This window comes from Dromiciops gliroides, chromosome 1 (assembly GCF_019393635.1).
Source record: "Dromiciops gliroides isolate mDroGli1 chromosome 1, mDroGli1.pri, whole genome shotgun sequence".
NCBI classification, from domain to species: Eukaryota; Metazoa; Chordata; class Mammalia; order Microbiotheria; family Microbiotheriidae; genus Dromiciops; species Dromiciops gliroides.
In genome coordinates, this window is record NC_057861.1 from 67,913,467 (window position 1) to 67,935,636 (window position 22,170).

The 22,170-nt window shown below is 46.7% G+C and overlaps 1 protein-coding gene across 2 annotated transcripts in view; it reads left to right on the forward strand.

Moving 5' to 3' along the window:
- The window catches only part of LOC122735097 (long-chain-fatty-acid--CoA ligase ACSBG2-like), a 61,686-nt gene extending 40,087 nt beyond the window's left edge, over positions 1-21,599 (forward strand). Inside the window, exons 7-15 of one of the 2 annotated variants that reach the window (XM_043976405.1) lie at positions 4,014-4,094; positions 4,733-4,882; positions 6,001-6,177; positions 13,670-13,851; positions 14,294-14,527; positions 18,541-18,758; positions 19,596-19,735; positions 19,934-20,180; positions 21,300-21,599. In XM_043976405.1, the coding sequence (XP_043832340.1) occupies positions 4,014-4,094; positions 4,733-4,882; positions 6,001-6,177; positions 13,670-13,851; positions 14,294-14,527; positions 18,541-18,758; positions 19,596-19,735; positions 19,934-20,180; positions 21,300-21,373 (1,503 nt within the window). In that variant the 3' untranslated portion in view covers positions 21,374-21,599. The remainder of the gene's footprint in view (positions 1-4,013; positions 4,095-4,732; positions 4,883-6,000; positions 6,178-13,669; positions 13,852-14,293; positions 14,528-18,540; positions 18,759-19,595; positions 19,736-19,933; positions 20,181-21,299) is intronic. The other variant, XM_043976406.1, reaches the window with a different exon arrangement.
- The last annotated feature ends 571 nt before the right edge of the window (positions 21,600-22,170 follow it).

Here is a 22,170-nt window from a genome sequence, read left to right on the forward strand (position 1 = left end):
ACCTGGTTCCGAATCCTCTTTACTCTGTCACTATCTAAAGCCACTTCACTCTGTCTTGTCCATGAGGAAAGCAGCTTCAATATAGGGAGCATTTACCGAGGATAAGCACCGTGCCAGCTGTTGTTCAGTTGTTTTCAGTCATGTTTGACTCTCTGTGACCCCATTTGGGGTTTTCTTGGCAGAGATACTGGAGGAGTCTGCCATTTCCTTCTCCAGTTCATTTTACAGATGAAGAAAAGGAGGCAAAGAGGGTTAAGTGACTCGTTCAGGGTCACACCGCTAGGAAGTATCTAAGGGCAGATTTGAATTCATGAAAATGAGTCTTCCTGTCTCCAGGGCTAGCTCTCTATCCTCTCAGTCAGGGGTTGGGCTTATTACCAGTCCCTGCCCTCAAGGGGTTCACCCTTTGTCAGGGAAAACAAGTAGATAAGTAAATACAAGATCATCTGGTCAATCGAAAGCCTTCTTGCTCGGTAGCTGGCTCTGTGCCTAGCCCTGGGGATGCAGAGGAAGGCAGAAACAATAGCTCCCATTCTCCTGGGGAAGAGAGAGTGTGAATAAACAGACACAGGGGAGATTGTAGACAAGATAAACTCAAGAGGGTTAGAGATTGGCTGTGGTTCACAGTCTAGGAACAGCGAGCACCCTGATGGGCTGGGGAAGCTGGTGAGCAAAGGAAAGTCATGGGCAGTCAGCCTGGAAAGAGGGGTCAGAATCAGATTCTGGAGGACTTTTGGAGCCAAACCAAGGAGTTTCTATTTTATCCTAGAGGTAAGAGGAAGCCCGTGGAAATTCCTTGTCAAATGCTTTCCTGAAATCCAACTCTGCTCTGTCCATAGCATTCTTCTCAGTCTGTTGTTCAGTTGTTTCAGTCGTTTCCTACTCTCTGTGACCCCATTTGGGGTTTTCTTGACAGAGAGACTGGCGTGGTTTGCTATTTCTTTCTCCAGCTCCGTTTTCAGATGAGAAAACTGAGGTCAACAGGGCGAAGGGCTTTGCCCAGGGCCACACAATTAGTAAATATTTATCTAGTTAAGCGTCTTCTGATCTACCAGTCTGGTAATCCTGTTGAAAAATGAAAATGAGGTTAGTCTGGCATGAATTTTGCTTAATGAAGCCATGTTGGCTCTCAGTGATTCCCAGGGGGAGGCAGTCTGGTGTAGTGGCTAGAGTATTGAACTTGGAAGACCTGGGTTTAAATTCTACCTTCCAGGGCAGCTAGGTGGCGCAGTGGATAAAGCACCGGCCCTGGATTCAGGAGGACCTGAGTTCAAACCCGACCTCAGACACTTGACACTTACTAGCTGTGTGACCCTGGGCAAGTCACTTAACCCCCATTGCCCTGCCAAAATAAACAAATAAATAAATAAATTCCACCTTCCACAATTTCTAGCTCGGTGGTCATGGACATGCCATTTAGCCTCATAGATCTTCAATTTTCTCATCTATAAAATGAGAATAACAGTACTGGGGGCAGCTAGATGGCGCAATGGATAGAGCACCGGCCCTGGAGTCAGGAGTACCTGAGTTCAAATCTGGCCTCAGACACTTAACACTTACTAGCTGTGTGACCCTGGGCAAGTCACTTAACCCCAATTGCCTCACTAAAAAAAAAAAAAAAAAGAGTGTATCAAGAGAATAACAGTACTTACACCACCTTAAGCTTCATGGGGTTTGTTGTGAGTAAGGTATTTTGCAGCCCTTAAAATGCTATAGAAACATGAGCTCCTTTTTCTCACAAACCATTCTTTAATATTATATTCTAGGATTTTCCCAGGAATTGAAGTCTGTTTCATGAGGCCATAGTTCTATGATTCTGTGACACTTTTTTCTGTTTGCCAAGATTTTTTTTTTTTTGACATTACTATTGGGCTCAGCAGTCACGTGTCAGTCTTTCCCAGTATTCTGAAATGTGTAGTTCATCAGATTCATCAAGGGCAACTCTTTTCTTACTGACCTAGTATTTCAACTATTTGTTAACCATTTCTCTCTGTCCTTTCCAGACCTGGGAACATTCTTTCTCTGAAAAGAAAACTGAAGAAATTAGGGATTGAGTAGTTCTGCCTTCTCTGTACTGTCCATTATCATTATCTTATCTTCCCTGAACAGCAAGTAGTCCTATCCTTAGTTTGATCATGCTTTAGCCTACAACGAGGTTTTGTGGTCCAGGTGGTCATTGCCAACCTTGGTTCACTCCATCAAACAATAAACATGAAGTGCTAGGCACTGTGCCAACACTGTAGGCTTTAGCTGTGGTGACCTCCTTTAGCTGGCAGTGAATCTTTCAGCAGGTCTCTCCTTCATTTGGAATTTCATTTCTTTGATTAGGTTGCTCCAGAGAGACGGTAAGTTCCTCCAGCCCTGACTCCTCCTCCATCTCCTCCTCCTCCTCCTCCATCTTCTTCTTCTTCTTCAGCAATTGGGGTTAAGTGACTTGCCCAGGGTCACACAGCTAGTAAGTGTTAAGTGTCTGAGACCAGATTTGAACTCAGGTCCTCCTGACTCCAGGGCCGGTGCTCTATCCACTGCGCCACCTAGCTGCCCCTACACTGCATCTTCTACCAGAGGCAGAGACCCTTGGTTTGACTCTAGGCTTTGCCATTTGCTATCTGTGTAAGACTTGGGAAAAGTCACTTCCTCCCACAGGGCCTTCGGGGGTCAGAGTTCTGATGCCATTCCTTCTATCTCTGCCTGTTTGTGTCCTAGTTCTGATGTCAGCGTGCTTCTTGGGATCATCTGAGTACAGACCATACTGGAGGGAGAGGGGGAGAGATTCCTGGTCAGCTATGGCTAGGAATAGGTGGCCTGTGATGCCCCTTCGGGCAGCTAGGTGGCACAGTGGAGTCAGGAGGTCCTGAGTACATATCCAGCCTCAGATACTTACTAGCTGTATGACCCTGGGCAAGTCACTTCACCCTCTTTGCCTCAGTTTCCTCATCAGTAAAATGAGCTGGAGAAGGAAATGGCAAGCCACTCCAGTATCTTTGCTAAGAAAACTCCAAGTAGGGTGACAAAGAGTCAGATGGACTGAAATGACTGAACAAGAGGCCCCTTCAAACTCCGTGCTTGAAGTGTTTGTGGTGAAAATACACCAATTCAGAAACAATACACCAGGGGGAAAGTATGCGCAAAAGACAGCTGCCTACTTCTGGACTGAGTAGGCTGTAAGCTGGATGGAGAGGGATTGAGCCTCGGCAGATGGAGGGTAGAACCTAGCGTAAAGTCAGCCCTAGCTTTCAGTTTCAACTTGGATACTTACTTGCTTTGTGGTCACGGATGAGTCATACTCGCCGGCCCCAAAACTCTGTTGGCTTGTTCTTTCCTCCTGGATCAGGTATCAAATTCCCTTTAAAGCCCATTTTGACCTGGCCCCTTCCAACCTTCCCAGGCTTCTTAAAACCTCCCTCCCCCTCTTGTACTTTATAATTCAGTGACCCCGGCCTCCGAGCACTTCCTGGCCTTTGTGGTCTTAGCATCATGAAGACGGACAGGCCAGATTCAACATAGATGGTTGAACTTGGTAAAGTGAGGCCTTGGGGTGGTAGTAGACAAATATGAGTATTGCTTTCAGTATATGAAGGGATGTCAGGGGCAAAGGGAAAAAAATTTGGTCTTTAGTGCCCTGGGGGGCGGGGTGGATCTGGACAAAGGAAGTTGGGGGTAGGGGAAGAGGTGGCAGATTCTGTCTCACTATAAGCAAGAACTTTCTAGAAACTGAATCTGCAACAAGGAGAGGTAATGAGCTCCCTGTCCAGAAGAGGTCAGTTGACTTGTATGTTAGGTATAGGTTGGTTGAAGTGGCCTCTTTGGTTGCTCTCAGTTCTGAGATTCTAGGATCTTCTTTCAGATACAAGCCTTGCTCTCACCACCATCATCATATTTTTTGACCTCCATCTCCCCCTCTATAAAACTTCAAAGGGTTGGATTAGATGATCTCCCAGCATTCCTCCTGACTGTAGATCCTGTGGCCCTCTCTGACCTTGACATTGAGAAACAATCAAATTCTTTTTCAGGTTAAGGAAAAATTAAGTTATCTGAAAGCAATTATCCAGTACAGGGGACAAATCAAAGAGAAGATGCCAGACCTTTATTCTGTAAGTATTCGCTTCACAGTGTGTGTGTGTGTGTGTGTGTGTGTGTGTGTGTGTGTGTGTGTGTGTGTGTGTGTGAGAGTGATAGATCGAGAGCGAGTGTGAGCATGCACTAATGTGTGTGGAGTGCAGCAGGTGAATAGCAGCCCTGGGCTTTGAGAAAGGCTAGAGATGGCTCTGCGGCTTGGGGAAGGGCACACAGACAGGCCCTTCAGGAACAACACCAGCTTGGGGTCCTGGTTAAGAAGGGTACCTGGAGGGGCAGCTAGGTGGCGCAGTGGATAGAGCACCGGCCCTGGAGTCAGGAGTACCTGAGTTCAAATTCGGCCTCAGACACTTAACACTTACTAGCTGTGTGACCCTGGGCAAGTCACTTAACCCCAATTGCCTCACCAAAAAAAAAAAAAAAAAAAAGAAGGGTACCTGGGCTTTGTGAGCTGTAGAGAATCTGACTAAGTCTGGAAGGTATCATATGCTTTGAGCTGGAGGTCAAAAGTGACTTCCAGGAAGCCCAGGGAACACATGCCTCTGTCTTTGGAGGACCCAATCTATATACCTTTTCTTCGTCTTTTAGCGGCAGGATAATAATGAATCTCCTTGCCACCTGAGTTCTCTGTATGCCTTCCTCTCTCCTGGCACAGTGGGATGAATTCATTGCCATGGGGGCGAGCATGCCTGATGAGCCGCTAGAAGAAATTCTGGAATCACAGAAGCCCAACCAGTGCTGTACACTGATCTATACCTCAGGGACCACTGGACAGCCCAAGGGAGTGATGCTCAGTCATGACAACGTGAGTGTCTTTCTCTTCCCCATGAAAGCTCTAGAGAAAGTGCCGTCGGGACACGCCACCTCTGCCGATGTATGTTGAAAACCTGTGGGATAGTTTGCTCCAGAGGGTGGTGAGCTCCCATCTTTGGAGGGGTGCAAGCGGAGAGCCTTCATCAAGGATATTCTAGAGGGGATCCCTTCCGGGTCTCGGGCTCTGCAGAAATTCACCTTTGGGGCCCTGAAGGACGCTGTTGGGTGGTGAAGACCATATTTAACCTCTTGTTATTCTAGGTTCTTCTGGGTGGTGTTTTCAACACTGCATTTACTTAACCAGGGATATGTGATGAATTTTCAGGGCCATCTCCCCCTACTCTGCTCTCATTTAGTTCTGGTGCAAACCTTCCCCACAAAAAATGGCCTTTCCCCTGTTCCCAGTGCCACACGCTGTGTTTGGACTTCTGCTCTCCATCTGTTTATAGCCCTTCGGGTCATGCTTATTGGGGTACTGGCGCTGGCTCTGTGAGTGAGGCAGAATTGCAGTAGCCCAAAAGAAAGGTGAGTTGCGCAGTGCACTCTGTGTTCAGATGGGCTATTTGTGTCTGAGCTATGGTGAAGCCATCTGAGCTCATCTTGGTCTGATCGGCAGTGGTCAGACACGCTGGACCTTGACCCTGACATAGCGGTGTCATTTTGATCCTCTTTGAGAATGAAGGACAACAACCAACCATTTAGGTACATACTGGATACCCCATGGTAGATCTGAGCCTCAGTTTACTCCTCTCTGAAATGGAGTTAATACTTCTTGCTCTCCCTACCTTGTGGTCAAGGCTTTGTGACCATAAAGTATGCTTCTATTTCTAATCTGACCTAAAAGCTGAGGATTGATTTAGCAGATGTTAATTGGACCCTTACTCTAGGATGTTTTGATTCTTCAGACGTTTATCAAGCTGCATGCTGGGTATTGTTGGGGATATAGAAATGAGATAGATAGTGCCTGCTCTCAAGGAGCTTACAGTCTATTAGGTAGAGAAACAACACTGATAGAGCCTCAAGTAAAGGGAAGGAGTGGGAGCTTCTGTTGCGATTGCAGGCTCCAGCCCTGCCTGCCCCTTGTTTATATGAAAAGGGACTGCCTTTCAGATCACATGGACGTCGGGAATGGCAACAAGTAGCCTCACACTGAGTTCACCCCCGGACCATCAGGAGGTTGTGGTGAGCTACCTCCCCCTCAGTCACGTTGCTGCCCAGATGATGGACATCTGGTTACCCATGAAGATTGGTGGGACCACATACTTTGCTCAGCCTGATGCACTTAAGGTAAGGAAGCCCAGAGTGCTGTCTGGACCACCGTCAAGCCACTGTTTAATTGTGGGGTCTGAGGGAGAAACGTGTGGCTTTGTAACTGACGGGATGGGTGCCTGACGCCACCGTGTCGATGTTCGCTCTTCCACAAGTCATTCTGTGTCCCCAAGGCCTAAAACCTGAGAGGGCATCCCCCCCACCCCCCCACACACACCTTAGCTTCGCCGGCTGGTGCCCTTTTCTGAATAACGACTCCTATTTCTATTACCCCTGAAGCTTTAGGAACCCCTTACCCATGACGTCCTGTGAGGTAAGATGTGTTAGCCTTCTTTTACAGATGAGGCTGAGATCAACTGTTTTGCCACAGTCACCTGGCTAATAAGTATTAGCTGGCTTTAGCAGAGGTTCTGATTCTGACCACTGCTCCTCCCACTACACCGTATTCTTGCCCATCCCTGGTGTATGTGGTGAGGAAGTATGGGAAAATGGAAGTGTAGACCATGGGCACTATGACGGCAAGAACTGTTTGCTTTTGTCCCTGTATCCCCAGCTACTGGAATACAATAGGCAGTGTGGTATAACTGCAACAGCAATAGCATTTCTTCTTTTTTTTTTTTTAGTGAGGCAATTGGGGTCAAGTGACTTGCCCAGGGTCACACAGCTAGTAAGTGTTAAGTGTCTGAGGCCAGATTTGAACCCAGGCACTCCTGACTCCAGGGCCAGTGCTCTATCCACTGCGCCACCTAGCTGCCCCAGAGCAATAGCATTTCTAAAGTGCTTTGAGGTTTGCAAAAAACTTTCCATAAGTCATCCCATTGAATCTCACTGCTACCCTGTAGTGGTGGTTGGGGGTGCAGTAAATGCTCTTATCCCCATGTTATAGATAAGTAGGCTGAAGCTGAGAGGGATGAAATGACTTAGCCAGGGTCCTATAGCTTATACACATCTGTAAGAAGATTTGAACTCAGCTCTCCTTGATTCAATTGGAGTGTTCTATTCATCATCCCAAGTGCTGGGCTTGAAATCAGGAAGGACTTGGGTTCAAATCTTGCATCTGTTTCGTTTTGTTTTGTTCATTTAGCTATATGACCCTGGGAAGTTCAGGCTCAATTTCCTTGGCTGTAAAATGAAGATGATAATGATAATACCTGTAATTATGAGGTTCAGATGAGAGTAATATGGGGTCAATGAAAACTAACTTAGAAGTCATCCCTTAACCTAACATGAGTTTTTTTTTAAACTTATTCACAACTAGAGAAATTCAGGGGTGTCCTTTTTTGGTATGCTCTTTTTCATTGATAAAATTGTAATCTCTCATTAATTAGTTTGAGCCCCTATCCCAGTTCACGAAGTATTAATTATTTAATAAACTGGAGAAAACCGTTTTCTTTCTTTCTTTCTTTCTTTTTTTTTTTTGCGGGGCAATGGGGGTGAAGTGACTTGCCCAGGGTCACACAGCTAGTAAGTGTCAAGTGTCTGAGGCCAGATTTGAATTCAGGCACTCCCGAATCCAGGGCCAGCGTTTTAACCACTGCGCCATCTAGCTGCCCCCAATCAATACATTTTTGAAAAACCTCCTATGCACTTAGACTCTTATCCCTCTCTTCCCTTCAGTCACTTTTTTTTTGTTTTTTGTGAGGCAGTTGGGGTTAAGTGACTTGCCCAGGGTCACACAGCTAGTAAGTGCTAAGTGTCTGAGGTCGGATTTGAACTCAGGTCTTCCTGAATCCAGGGCTGGTGCTTTATCCACTGCGCCATCTAGCTGCCCCGCTTAAGTCACTTTTTTTTTTTTTTTAAGTGAGGCAATTGGGGTTAAGTGACTTGCGCAGGGTCACACAGCTTGTAAGTGTTAAGTGTCTGAGGTCAGATTGGAACTCCGGTACTCCTGACAGGGCTGGTGCTCTATCCACTGCGCCACCTAGCTGCCCATCTTCAGTCACTTTTAATAGTCTCTTTCCAGAGTTTACATAATGGATCAAAAGTAAAAAAAAAAAAAATGCTCTCTCCATTATTCCATATTATTTCCATAGAGAGAAACACCTTATCACAAGACAGTTTTCAACTGCTATAACAAATTGTGTATGTGTGTGTGTTTTGCAATTCACTTGGCTTTTAAAGACCCGGTAATAACATCTGTTGTTTCTATGAGAGTTATTTAGAACAAGAGTTACGTATGTAAAGTGGTTTGTAAATTTTAAAGCATTATATAAATGTCATTCATTTTAAAAGGGTTTTTTTGACCTTTGATCTGTATAGGGAAATTTCAATGAGGAACTTCTTCCCATCCAGATCAACACTCACTCTGCAAATAATAGTCTTAAGAAGTTGCCTAGAAAACACTAAAAGGTTAAGTGACTTACATAGTCACACAACCAGTATTTGTTAGAGATGAGACTTGAACCCAGAACTTCCAGACTCTAAGACTGGTTTTCTTTCCATTATACCACATTGTTATTATTTTTTAATTTAAATTTTAAGATTTTATTTTTATTATTTTAATTTTTATATTATTATTTTTTTCTTTGGTTTCAGCTGTGTCCAACTCTTTGTGACCCCATTTTGCATTTTCTTGACAGAGATATTAGAGTGGTTTGCCATTTCCTTCCCCAGCTCATTTTACAGATGGGGAAACTGAGGTAAACAGGATTAAGTGACTTGCCCAGGGTCACACAGCTAGTAAGTATGTGAGGCCAAATTTGAACTCAGGTCTGTTCTCCCCCAATTGATTCCATAAACATTGCTGTAAGCTCCCTGGGGCTCTTCCCAGGGCAAACCACTCCAATATCTTTGCCAAGAGAACCCCAAAAGGGGTCACAAAGAGACCCTTGACATGGGTGTTTGTCCTTATTCTGCCCTTAACTTGGGAAAATAGCTTCATCATTGTTCATCAGTCTCTTCATTGGTAGAATATAACACACAGGTGTTGCCTACCAGGGCACTTAAGAAACAGGAGAATTGGCCAGCTGAGCAGAGTGTGGGTCTTGGGGAAGGGGGAGGAGGGTGTAGTGTGGCTTGGCTTGGTGTTTGATGATTCAGCTTCAGTTTAATTCAGCAAATGTTTACTAACTATCTCTTTTGTGAGAATCAATCCACAACATTAAGCACTTGCTGTGTGCCCCCAAGGCGCTGTTTGTTAGGACACTGGGTATATAAGACCAGGGAATGAAACAGTCCTTACTGCCATGGATCCTCTGTTCTCACAGGGAAGACAAGTGTGGAAAAATTTAAACAGCTTCAAGCTGATAAATACAGATGTAACTTGGGGGCGGTGCGTGTCACTAGCAATTGGAATCCTTGGGAGAGGCTACATGTAGGAAATGGCATCTTGGAGAGGACTCTTGTGAGGCAGGCATAGGAAGGATGGGAGTGTACTCCCGGCATGAGAGGACAGCTAGTGCAAAGGCCTGGCGATGGGAGAAAGCAGAGTGTGTGTGTATGTGTGTGTGTGTGTGTGTGTGTGTGTGTGTGTGTGTGTGTGTGTGAGCGCGTGCACAGAGAAAAGGCCAGCTTTGTAAGGATCAGAGTCTGGGAGGTAGCAGGGGGTAATTAGTGTCCAGGGAGGTCCTCAAGATAGGCTAGGGTTCGGGCTCTAAAGGGCTTTAAAAGCTAAACACTGGAGTTTCTATTCCCCCCCCCCCCCCAGACCAAAGGAAGCCAGTGGGTTGGGCATAATGTTTAAATAAGGCTTAACTCCTGCCCTCACGAAACTCACAATCTAGCAGGGAGATAAGGGGCCAACACAGTATTAGAGTATTCCGGCCCAGGCTTAGGTACCTGCTCAGTGGAATGTTCCCGTGCTTGTTGCTAGAGAAGATGCAATAATAATAAATAATTATAGTAATAATAACAATAGCAACAATAATAAAACAGCCTTTCTATAGTGGTTCAAGGTTCACAAAGTGTTTTACCTGTATTATTTCATGTTGGCTTTATAAAACCCCTATGAGGCAAATACTATTATCATCCCCATTTTATGGATGAGGAAACTGGGGCAGGCAGAGGTTGAGTGTCTTGCCCAAAGTCACCCTGCTAGTAAGTATCTGAGGCAAGATTTGAATTGTCTCCAAGTCTGAGAGGCCTCATCTTCCCTGCTCCCCACTCCCCAGCCTCCTCCCTGCTTCTGCCCATGGAATGGACAGTGTGGTGTATGTAGGAGATTACTCTCTGCCAGGAAGCAGACAACTTCTGTTAATTCTGGAGGGCTCATTTCTCCAGGCCCCCTCTTGAGAGTGTCTTTGGGTCACCAGGAGCTTTCTCTCCAGAGGGAGGGGGCAGCTAGTTGGCACAGTGGATAGAGCACCCGCCCTGGATTCAGAAGGACCTGAGTTCAAATCCAACCTCAGACGCTTGACATTTGCTAGCTGTGTGACCCTGGGCAAGTCACTTAACCCTCATTGCTCCAAAAACAAACAAACAAACAAGCAAAAGCCTCCGAGGGAGACCTCTCTGTGTTGGATAGCTCCAGGGCCTGTGGTAAGTGATTCATAAATACTTGTTGGCTGATTGCTATGTAGCAGGAATGGCCTTGGCTGGGACTCAGTGAAAGGACCGGGGCGCAGGGTCATGGAGCCCCGTGGATCAGATCCTTGATCCATCAAAGAAGCTCCGCACTTTCCTCTGGGGACCCCAGGATTTAGCGTTCCATCTCACCACCAGAAAGCCTCATTTACGTTGAGCCCCTGAGAGGCCGCAGTGCCCCAGTTGCTAGAGAAGTTCGCCTCAGACGGGGCTTCCAGTCTGCCTCTGACATCTGTCAGCAGCTGTGTGACCCCGGGAAAAGCCTTGACCTTCTCAGGGCCAGAGGCAACTCTCTGAGACTAGAAGTGGCTGAGCCTGCCTTCAATTCTCTAAACATTTATTAAGTGCCTGCTGTGTGTCAGACACTATGCTAGGCACTGGTGATAGAGAAAGAGGCAAAATACAGTCCTTGCCCCCAGGGAGCTTACAATCTAATGGGGAGGGGGGATGCCAACAGGCAAACATATATACAAAGCAAGATATGTCTATACAGCTATATAGATACATAGAATCTTGCTTATATACATATATATATATGTAACACACACATACACCTATATATAGGTATATATACTTATATATACACACACCTATATACAGGTATATATTCTTATATATATATACACATACACACATATAAATACACACACATATAGCATAAATAGGAAATAATTAACAGAAGGCACTGGAATTAAGGGTGGTTGGGGGAAGCTTCCTGTAGAAGGTGGGATTTTAGTTGGGACTTAAAGGGAACCAGGGAGGCCAGTAGATGGAGATGAAGAGGAGGAGCATTGCAGGCATGAGGGGCAGCCCAAGAAAATGCCCAGAGCTGAGAGAGGAAGGGTCTTGTTCAAGGAGCTGCTGGGAATCCAGTGTCATTGGATCAGAGTAAGTGTTGGAGAGTAAGGTGTAAGAAGGCCGGAAGGGCTTCAGATACCAAATAGAGCATCTTGTATTTGATGTTGGAGGCGATAGGGAGCCACTGGAGGTGAGTGAGTGAGTGAGTGAGTGAGAGAGAGAGAGAGAGAGAGAGAGAGAGAGAGTGTGTGTGTGTGTGTGTATGATGTGATCAGACCTATGGTTGTGGAAAATCCCTTTGGTGACTGAATGGAGGATGGATTGAAGTGTGGAGAGATTTGAGGCAGGCAGGACCCCCCACCCCCATTACAGTAATCCAGGTGATGAGGATCTGCCCCAGGATGGGGGCAGTGTCAGAGGAGAGAAGGGACCATATTAGAGAGATACTGCAAAGGTGAAATCAATAGGCTTAGCCACAGAATGGAGATGGAAGGTGAGAGGTACAGTCATGAGGAATTAAGGATGACTTACCAAGTCATTAAGGGGGGTTCCTCATTGGTATTTTTTTTTTTTGCAGGATAATGAAGGTTAAATAACTTGCCCAGGGTCACACAGCTAGTAAGTGTCAAGTGTCTGAGACCTGATTTGAACTCAGGTCCTCCTGAATCCAGGGCCGGTGCTTTATCCACTGTGCCACCTAGCGGCCCCTCCTCATTGATATTTATACCAATAATACCACAGCCTTTATCTCCTCAAAAAAGCAGTCATCCCGGTTTGTGTTATGTAGTTGGTGGGTTAAACTTAAAGTCTCTGCCTCACAACACTGTATATTTTACACATGAAGAAATAGACAAGGCATCTAGGTGGGCTGTGACGTGGAGTCAAGAAGACTTGAATTCAAATCCAGCTTCAGGCACTTGCACTTAACAGCTGGGCAAGTCACTTAACCTCACCTGTTTCATCTATAAAAGGCACCAGTATACTATTTTAGAGCATATTTATCTGTCTGTCTATCTGTCTATCCATCTGTCTGTCTGTTTATTCATCTATCCACCCATCCGTCTATATATCTATCTGTCCTCTCCATCTGTCTATCCATGTTTGTTTGTCCATCTCTCCATCTTTCTGTCTATCTCTCCATCTGTCTCTCTATCTTTTATATCTATAAAAAGGCACCTCCCCCCAGGGTTGTTGTGAGGACCAAAAGATATAACCTGTGAAGTCCATTGCCAACCTACAAGTGCTATGTAAATGGTAATAATCATAGTGATAGAAATAGAGACCAGTGGAGAAAAGGTGACTGCCACGGTCACGTGGAAGGTTCGAGGCAGCCAGTCTCCTGCCATTTGCAGAATTGGGACCGGAATCCCGCGTCTGGCCTCAGCCTGTAGCACTTCCCATGATGCCGCGCTGCTCAGGCTCGGGCTTGCATGCGTCATCCTTCTCCTGGGGGCTGCAGGGATAGCTCAGGAACATGGCGGTGGCACTTGTCTGGGTGACCTTGGGCAAATCACTGAACTCCTTGGTGCCCATGGGCAACGCTAACTCTGTCAGATCCGTTATCAACCATCGACGGTCAGGATCTGCTTCAGTGGAAGGAATTGCCCCCTTGACAGTTTCCTGCATGGAGAGACTCAGGGATCCAGACTCCTCGGCAAATAGTTGTGGGGAAAGGGGACTTGAGGAAAAGGAGGGTGCAAAGTTTCTGTGGAGACGGGAGGTCCAGGCAGAGGGATTTTCCTCAACCTCTCTCTGGTTGCTCTTTTTGTTCGGTTCAAGTTTGGGGACTGAATTGCAGGATTTTGAGGTGAAAGGGTTCCTAGCAATCACCCGGTCCAATCCCCTCAGTTTACAGCTGGGGAAACTGAGGACCAGTATTCAGGATATACTTATACACATGTTGTCCCCCATATTGGAATGTAAGCTCCCTCAGGGCAGAAGCTGTTTCCCTTTGTGCCTGACCGTAGCAGGTACTTCATACATAAATACTTAGTGATTAGTTAACCAGAGAGGGTTGGGGACTTATTCAAGGCTGCACAGCTGGTAAGCATCAAAGCAAAGATTTGAACTTGGCTGCAAATCTTGTGCTGTTTCTCCAAATACCAAGACACTCGAACCTTGAGGCTTGGACCTCATGGCATCTTGGGATCAGAGATACCTAATTATCCCCCTCATATCTTGTTTGGCTCAGGGCACATTGTCTATGACTTTACGGGAGGTGAGGCCTACAGCATTCCTGGGAGTGCCCCGGGTGTGGGAGAAGATGCAAGAGAAGATGAAGGAGGCGGGGGCCGCCTCTTCCTCGTTTAAGAAGAAGGTGGCCACGTGGGCCAAATCCGTGGGTCTTCAGAAAAACGTGAAACGGATGAACGGGTTAGTGGAAAGTGAGGTTGAGGTGCCCGTGTCTGGGCCTGGTGTGAGTGAGTGACCTTTTCTTTTGTAGGGAGCTAGGAAAAGCATCAGGAGGTTTCTCTCCTCCCACTTGTGACTGAGTAGGAGTCCCCTCTGTGACATTCCAACCCCTACTTGAAGACCTTCAGCCACAGGGCCTCCTTGCCTGCCTCCCTCTCAAGGCTGCCCATTCCACTGTCCATTAGTCTATACACTCCTTGAGGGCATACTTAGTGCAGAGCCTGGCATAAAACAAGCGTTTACTAAATGCTCTCTAGCCAGATCACTGCCGGCTCTAATTGTTAGAAGAGTCTCCCTGACATCAGAAATGGGAGAAGAGGGTGGCGGCAGGGCTTGGGGGGTGTTACAGGCCCAAAGGCCTTACTGTTCGTTGATGGGGCCCTGGTCTTGATTTCTTTTAAAGGGAGGCAGAGTTTTCTCTGGGCTACCATCTAGCCAAGTGGTTAGTGTACTCCAAAGTTCGGGTTGCCCTGGGCCTGGATCGCTGTGCCCAGTACTTCAGCGGAGCTGCCCCCATCACCAAGGACACCCTAGAGTTTTTCCTAAGCTTCGATATGCCTGTATGTGAGCTGTACGGCATGAGCGAGAGCACAGGGCCCCACACCATCACCCACCGAGATTGCTTCAAGCTGATGAGGTATTAGGGTTGGGCATCCTGAGAGGTCATTTGTCCTCTTCAAGGGACAGACCAGGAAATACTGATGAGGGGTGGGAGAAGGGGTATGGGCACCTTGTCCTGGGAGGGCCTTTACTCTTTATTTTTATTTATTGTGTGTGTGTGGGGGGGAGGTAACAGGGGTTAAGTGACTTGCCCAGGGTCACACGGCTAGTACAAATCTGAGCCCAGATTTGAACTCGGGTCCTCCTGATTCCAGGGCCAGTGCTTTATCTGCTGTGTCACCTTAGGCTTTTTAGCAAATGTCCCTTTACCATGCAAGTGACCTTGGGCACTGGAGCCCCTCTGCTCTCTGGGTGTGTTTCTCCATCAGGCTTTCAAACCCATGTGCTGTAGGTTGAGAAGGAAAAGGTTCAGGCAGATGGTGGGAGATTGAGTCAGTCACAAGGTGTCTGGATGGTGGGGACCACTGGGACATCTGGGACAGCATTCTCCTGTGGCTCTCCTCAGGATGTTGTGCCCATCCCTTCTCAGCCTCCAGCCTCCTGCTGCAACCAGGCAGTTCAGAGGAGATGGTGTAGGTAAAGCACCAGCAAACTTGATGGTGTAACAGAACTGCCAGCAGTTTGGTGCTGTCATGGAAGGGCCCTTGGAACACAGGCTGTCAGGTTTGGAAGGGTCCTCAGAACACAGAATGGCAGAACCAAGGGGAGCTTAGAACAGAAGGTATTAGAGTCGATGGGGTGGGGAGTGGGGGGAACCTTAGAACGTAGAAGGTATCAGAGCAAGGAGGTCATTTACTCTAACCTTCTCTGACCTTTTAAATTTTATTTATTTAGAAATTTTTTTTGTTTTTGCAGAGCAATGAGGGTTAAGTGACTTGCCCAGGGTCACACAGCTAGAAAGTGTCAAATGTTTAAGGCTGGATTTGAACTCAGGTCCTCCTGAATCTAGGGCTGGTGCTTTAATCACTGTACTACCTAGCTGTCCCAACTTTTTTTTTTTTTTTTAAAGAGACAGGGAAGCTGAAGGTGAGGAGGTGGGAGGTCCAAGATCATATATATCAGATGGCAGAGAAGGAATTAGGACCCGAGCAGTGCCTTTCTTTGAAAACCCACTTTTAAAAAATAATTCATATTCTTTCTCTGCAGTCTAATCCCCTTTCCTTCCATTTGCCATCAGTTACAGCCACCATTTAGTACTCAGCTTGGATGACTCCAAGGCCTTCTCACTGAACAGTTTCCAGTCAAATAGTATTGGGGGAGGGGGCAGCTAGGTGGCACAGTGGATAAAACACTGGCCCTGGATTCAGAAGGACCCGAGTTCAAATCCAACCTCAGACACTTGACACTTACTATCTGTGTGACCCTGGGCAAGTCACTTAACCCCAATTGCCTCACCAAAACAAACAAACAAGAACAAAAAAATACAAATAGTATTGGAACTGGGGATAAGGAAGTCAGAGAGGAATACAGAATAGCTAGGATTCATATAGCACTTTCATGTTACCCATTTGACCCTCACAACAACCCTGTGAAATGGATGTTCTTCTTATCCCCATTTTATACATGAGGAAACTGAGGGTGAGGATGGTTAAGTGACTTGCCCTGGATCACACAGCTAGTAAATGTGTGCGGCAAGCTTTGAACTCGGGTCTTCCTGACTCTAGGCCTGGCACTCTGTCCACTGCACGACCTAGCTGCCTTCCAAATGGGAGTTTGGCATCTGAGCTGGCAAGGACCTCAGAGGCGCAACCCATACCTCAGTAGGAATCCTTCTGCAAACTACTTTACAAATAGACATTCTGCCTATGCTTAAAGGCCTCTGGGCGGGGGCGGGGGAAGAAGGGGACACTTATTATTTTTTTCTTTTTTGCAGGGCAATGAGGGTTAAATGACTTGCCAGGTTCACACAGGTAGTAAGTGTAAAGTGTCTGAGGCCAGATTTGAACTCAGGTCCTCCTGAATCCAGGGCCGGTGCTTTATCCACTGTGCCACCTAGCTGCCTCCACACTTATTATGTCTTAAGGCAGCTAATTTCATTTGGGGGGGGGGCAGGGCAATGAGGGTTAAGTAACTTGCCCAAGGTCACACAGCTAGTAAGTGTCAAGTGTCTGATCCGGATTTGAACTCAGGTCCTTCTGAATCCAGGGCCAGTGCTTTAGCCACAGCACCACCTAGCTGCCCCCAATTTAATTTTTTTAAAACTGTGAGAAAGTATTTCCTTACCTAAAATCTGCGTGTGTGTCTGTAAGTTCTCCTTGTTTCTAGTTTGACCTTCTGATGCCAAGCAGTATGAGTCTCACTTCTCTTTCCAGCCCTTTAAATGCTTACTTCCCCATCCTCTCCAATATCTTTCTTTCTTTTTTTTTTTTTGCGGGGCAATGGGGGTTAAGTGACTTGCCCAAGGTCACACAGCTAGTAAGTGTCAAGTGTCTGAGGCTGGATTTGAACTCAGGAACTCCTGAATCCAGGGCCGGTGTTTTATCCACTGTGCCATCTAGCCGCTCCCTCCAGTATCTTTCTTAAAATGTGGCAACTAGAATTGGACATGGGATTTCAGAAGGGGTCTGACCTGGAGAGCTGTCTCCTAATTTAGCCTGAGATCTCTTTAGTTCTTTTAAGAAAAAAAAAACATGGCTTTTTTCCATTTATTTTAATAGTTTATTATTTTTATTTTTCAATTTACAATGAAAAAATAATTTATTCCTACCTTCCCCTAATTGAGCAGATTTTTTGCTTCCTATACAGTGTGGCAGGATCCAGCAAAACAAATTCTTACATAAGTCATGTCTGAAAACATATGTCTCTTTGTGTTTTTCCAGATCCCTTCTACGTCAGGAGCCTAGGGGTGTGTTCCATCTTCATCCTTTGGGGTTCTCATTTTATCATTGGGTTGCTCAGAGTTTTAAAGTTTTCCAAAGTGGTTTTTCTCCATAATGTTTGTAGGTGTAGAAATCGATCTCCTGTTTTTGTTCACTTTTGATCCGTGTTAGTTTGTAAAGGTCAAAGGCTCTTTTGGTGCTGCTATCAATAGGTCCACCCAGACCCCAAGATCTTTTTTCCCCAGGAACTATTATCCTTCCTCATCCTATGCTTAGATGCTTGATTATTTGGACCCAAGTATAGGTCGATGTTATATTAGATTTTGCCTGTCATTCTACTATGTCAAGACCCTTAGGAATCCTAACATTGACTTTGGATTTCCAGGTGGTTTCATGTCCTCCAGTAGAGCATTCTTCTCTTGCCTTTCTCTGTCTCCTGGGCCCTCTCTCTCTGTATCTTCCCTGGGTTCTCACATCGCTAGCTTCTTTCTGCTGTACCCATTGACATCCCATCAGTGACCTCACCAGAGTGTCCAGATCAGAAGATCGGAACTCCCTAGATGTCCTGGAGGAGGGGAGGGAGAAGGGGATGAGATGAGGAGTAGGCTCCTAAGTACCACTGTGCTATTCTTAGTAAAGCACATAGTAGGCATTTAATAAATGTTTATTGATTGGTCAGTTACCTGTTGCAGTGGAAAGAACCTGGAGTTGGGGGTAGATAAGCTCTGCATCTGAATTTGGGCTTGGACACTTTCTTTTCAAGTCCTGTAATCTTGGAGCCTTAGTTTCCCCATCTGTAAAATGAGTATTAATCTTTGTACCACCCACTGGGTAAGTCACTTAACCCTCACTGCCCCACAAAAAAAGCTCTTTGTAAACCACAGAAATTGGAGCAGCTGGGAGTAATAGCGTACATTTTTCTTAAGCTTTACTATTTGTAGAGAATTGACAACAGCTTTGTGAGAAAGGCAGTATAAGTATTATTGTCCCCACTTTATAGAAGAGGAAACTGAGGCCTTTAGAGGAAAATCAGCTTGCTCAGGGTCACAGGTTGGGTAAGTGGCAGAACTAGGATTTGCTTCCATCCCTTCTGACTCAAGCTCAGAGTCCTCCCCTCCCCCCCTCCCCTGTCTTGCTTCTGCAGGCATGATTGATTGAGGTGATTGAATGGAGGGAACTTGTCTGTAAGTGTGCTTCTCTCTCCTCCCAGCTGTGGGAAGGTGATGCATGGTTGTAGGAACCTGATTCACCAGAAGGACGAGGAGGGCGTCGGGGAGGTCTGCTTCTGGGGCCGCCACGTCTTCATGGGCTACCTGGACATGGAAGACAAGACTAGGGAGGCGATCGATGAATGGGGCTGGCTCCACTCTGGGGACCTTGGGAAGATGGACTCCAGTGGATTCCTTTATATCACAGGCAGGATCAAAGGTAATTCATGGGAAGGAAGGGGAGGGAAGGAAAAGAAGAAAGGAGAGGAGGAAGGAAGGAGGAAAGAGAGAAGGATGAAGTGATGAAGGAGGAAGGGAAGAAAGGAAGGAGGGAGGAGGGAAAGAAGGCAGAATGGAAGGAAATAAATATTAAGCTACTACTATATAGGCATGGTATTAAACACTTTACAAATATTTCATTGAATGCCTATGACAACCCTGGGAAGCAGACCATTATCCCCTCACTTTAAAGGTAGGGAAATTGAGTCAGACAAAGGTTCAGAGATTTATCCAGGGTTTCCCACAGCTAGTAAGTGTCCCTGAGGTTGGGTATTACTGACTCCAAGCCGACCTAGCTGCTCAAATCTGGCCTTAAACACTTGTGTCAACTGTGTGACCCTGGGCAAGTAATTTTTTTTTAGTGAGGCAATTGGGGTTAAGTGACTTGCCCAGGGTCACACAGTTAGTAAGTGTTAAGTGTCTGAGGCCGGATTTGAACTCAGGTCCTCCTGACTCCAGGGCCACTGCGCCACCTAGCTGCCCCCCCCGGGCAAGTAATTTAACCTCTATTTCCCTCAGTTTCCTCACCTGTGAAATGGGGTTAATAATAGCAAATAACAGCATCTACCTCCCAGGACTGTAAGGCTCAAATAAGACAATGTTTGTAAGGCGCTTAAAGTGCTGACACATAGTAGGTGCTTTATAAATGAGGATGTTGATCAGGTTCCTGATGCTGATCTAAGTTCAGTCTGTGCAGCAGATGTTTCTTTGGCCCTCTTTCACTTGGTCCTGGGCTCAGGCTTGGAAGGAAGCCCACTGACCCACTGCTTTGTTCCAGAGCTCATCATCACCGCTGGGGGAGAAAACGTCCCTCCTGTCCCCATTGAGGACTTGGTCAAGGAGAAGATCCCAATCATCAGCTATGCCATGTTGGTGGGCGACAAGGCCAAGTTCCTCAGCATACTCTTAACCCTTAAGGTAACCTTGGCTCTGGGGTATGGGGGTTTTTCCATGGGGCAGCCAGGCTTTGGGACTCAGGCTCTGGAGACAAGAGGGAAATCCCCCAACCCTTGGCTCCCCAAACTGGCCTTTTTTTTTTTTTACTGATTTGAGGACCTTTGGGGTAACTTTGAGAGCATGGGTGAGGATTGCCATTGGTGTCTCCTTCTGCAACAGTGCGAGGTCAACCTAGATACTGGGGAACCCCAAGATGAACTTTCACCCGAAGCCCTGGAATTCTGCCAGAACTTGGGGAGCAATTCCAAAAAAGTGTCAGATATCATAAATGGCAGAGACCCCCTTGTTTATAAAGCTATTGAGAAGGGCATTGAGGAGGTCAACAGGGAGGCCACCTCCAATGCCCAGAAGATCCAGAAGTGGATGATACTAGAGAAAGACTTCTCCATCGTTGGCGGAGAGCTGGGTAAGCAGGGGGTGCGCGGGCTTTTTGGTGCCACAGGTGGGATGGGGTGGGCAGGGCAGGGCTTGGCAGTGGGGCAGGGAGTTGGGTTTCTGGGAATGCCTCACATTCTGATAAGCTTCCCTTAGGCAAGTCCAAATGATTTGAACAGCCTCTGAGCTGTTCCATGCTCCTTTTCTCATAGCTTGGCCACTGGCATCTGCCTCGCGGCCTGTGATCCCAGTGTGTCTCTGGCTGGGATGGTGAGGGTGTGTGGGCATAGGAAAGGGCAGTGCTCCCAGCAGCACAAAGTGCTTGGAGTCATGGCCAGGAGGGACCTAAGAGTCCATCTTTTACAGCCACTTGAGGATTTGGGAGGTGAAGGAAGCTAGTAAGTGTCAGGGGCAGGATTTGAATGCAGGTCCCTTGTCAGGAAAACAGGGGTTCATCGCCATTTTTGTGCCCTGGACCCCTTCTTAGCATCCCATTTGTACATGTACGAGATAAAATGTGTAGGATTACAAAGGGAGTCAATTATATACACTTAGCAAAATATTTTAAGATATTAAAAAGAAAAGGATATTTTTTTAAAGTTCCCAGAGCCCACATTAAGAACCCCTGCTTTTGAGTCATTCATTGCCCTTTCCACTCTATCATGGGTGAATGAGAGATTCCTTTTCCATAGCTGACCCACTTAGTCTTCATTTCTACCCACCACTGCCACCTGCCCTAGGGAAGGGACTATTCATTACATCCCCTAAGGCTGTTCTCTGTTCCTCCCCATCCCCTGTAGTCATTGTCAGTAAGCCTTTCCTTATAGAGCACTTCAAAATTTACCCAAGTGCCTTACAACTACCTGGTAGAGGCAGGTAGAGGCTTTTTATGCCCCCATTTTATAGATTAAGAAACTGAGGCTTGGAGAAGTTTAAGGGGCTTTGCCTTCCTCAGGTTATGTGCCCAGTCAGTGGCAAAGGCAGGATTGACTTGTAAGTCCTGTCCAGTGGCAGGGAGGGTCATGAGAGCCTGAGCCCAGGCCCCAAGCCTGGCTTGCCCTCCACCATTGAACTTGATCCCTCTCTCCCCGGCAGCAGCTCCCACCTCATCTTGATGGGGGAAAACCACAGTCTGACTTTTCTCCTGCAGGTCCCACCACAAAACTGAAGAGGCCCGTAGTGGCCAAAATGTACCAAGAACAGATCGAAAGCTTCTACCAATAGCTTCGGGTCAACCGGCCGGCGGCTGCCCATCCTTGTAAAACTTAATTTTTTCAGCCCAGTAGGCTGTGCAACAAACATTTCCAGTGCCACAGACTGGCGCTGATGTCTCTGTCCAGGCCCACGTAGTCCACGTGTCCGTCTGAGGGGCATTCTTCTCTGGGAGCAAATGAAGAGAGTATTCTTATTTGTATACATGTTGTTCATTATATCTCTGGGTTCTTAGTCATCCATGTGGTCTGAGTAAATTCCTTGAGTTGACAACTTGGGCTTTGGGTGGGTGGACCCAGCTACTTCCGCCCTTCCCCGCTGTCCCCTGCTGGGGGGAGCCTGTAAGTCAGAGTGCGTTAAATTATTAATTTATTCTCTACCAAAGATTTTCGGCATTGAATGTCAAGTACCTTGTCTGCCTTCATCCAGCAAGGAGCAAGTAGAGATGTGGGTGTGGGCCTCTTGTATCGAGCAAAGAGCTTTTCACATTAAACATATAAACCTCTCTCTCTTTCCACCTTTCTCAGGGCACATTCAGGGGAAGGGGGTGGAGGTGGGGAGTCACATCATCCCAACAGGCAAACAGGAGTCCCTTACTCTCTCTCTCCCCCCAGTTTCGCCAGCATGATGTGTGCTCCTTCCAGTCAGTCCCTTGGTAGATGGCTGCCCCTGGGCTGCAATCTGCACGGCTGATACACTTGTGGGTCGCTCAGCCCCTATTTTTTCCCCTTCCTTTCCCCATAGGCTATTTCTCCCTTCCTATGGCCCTCTTGTACAGTTCAGGGATTTGACTCCCTTCCTGGAATCCA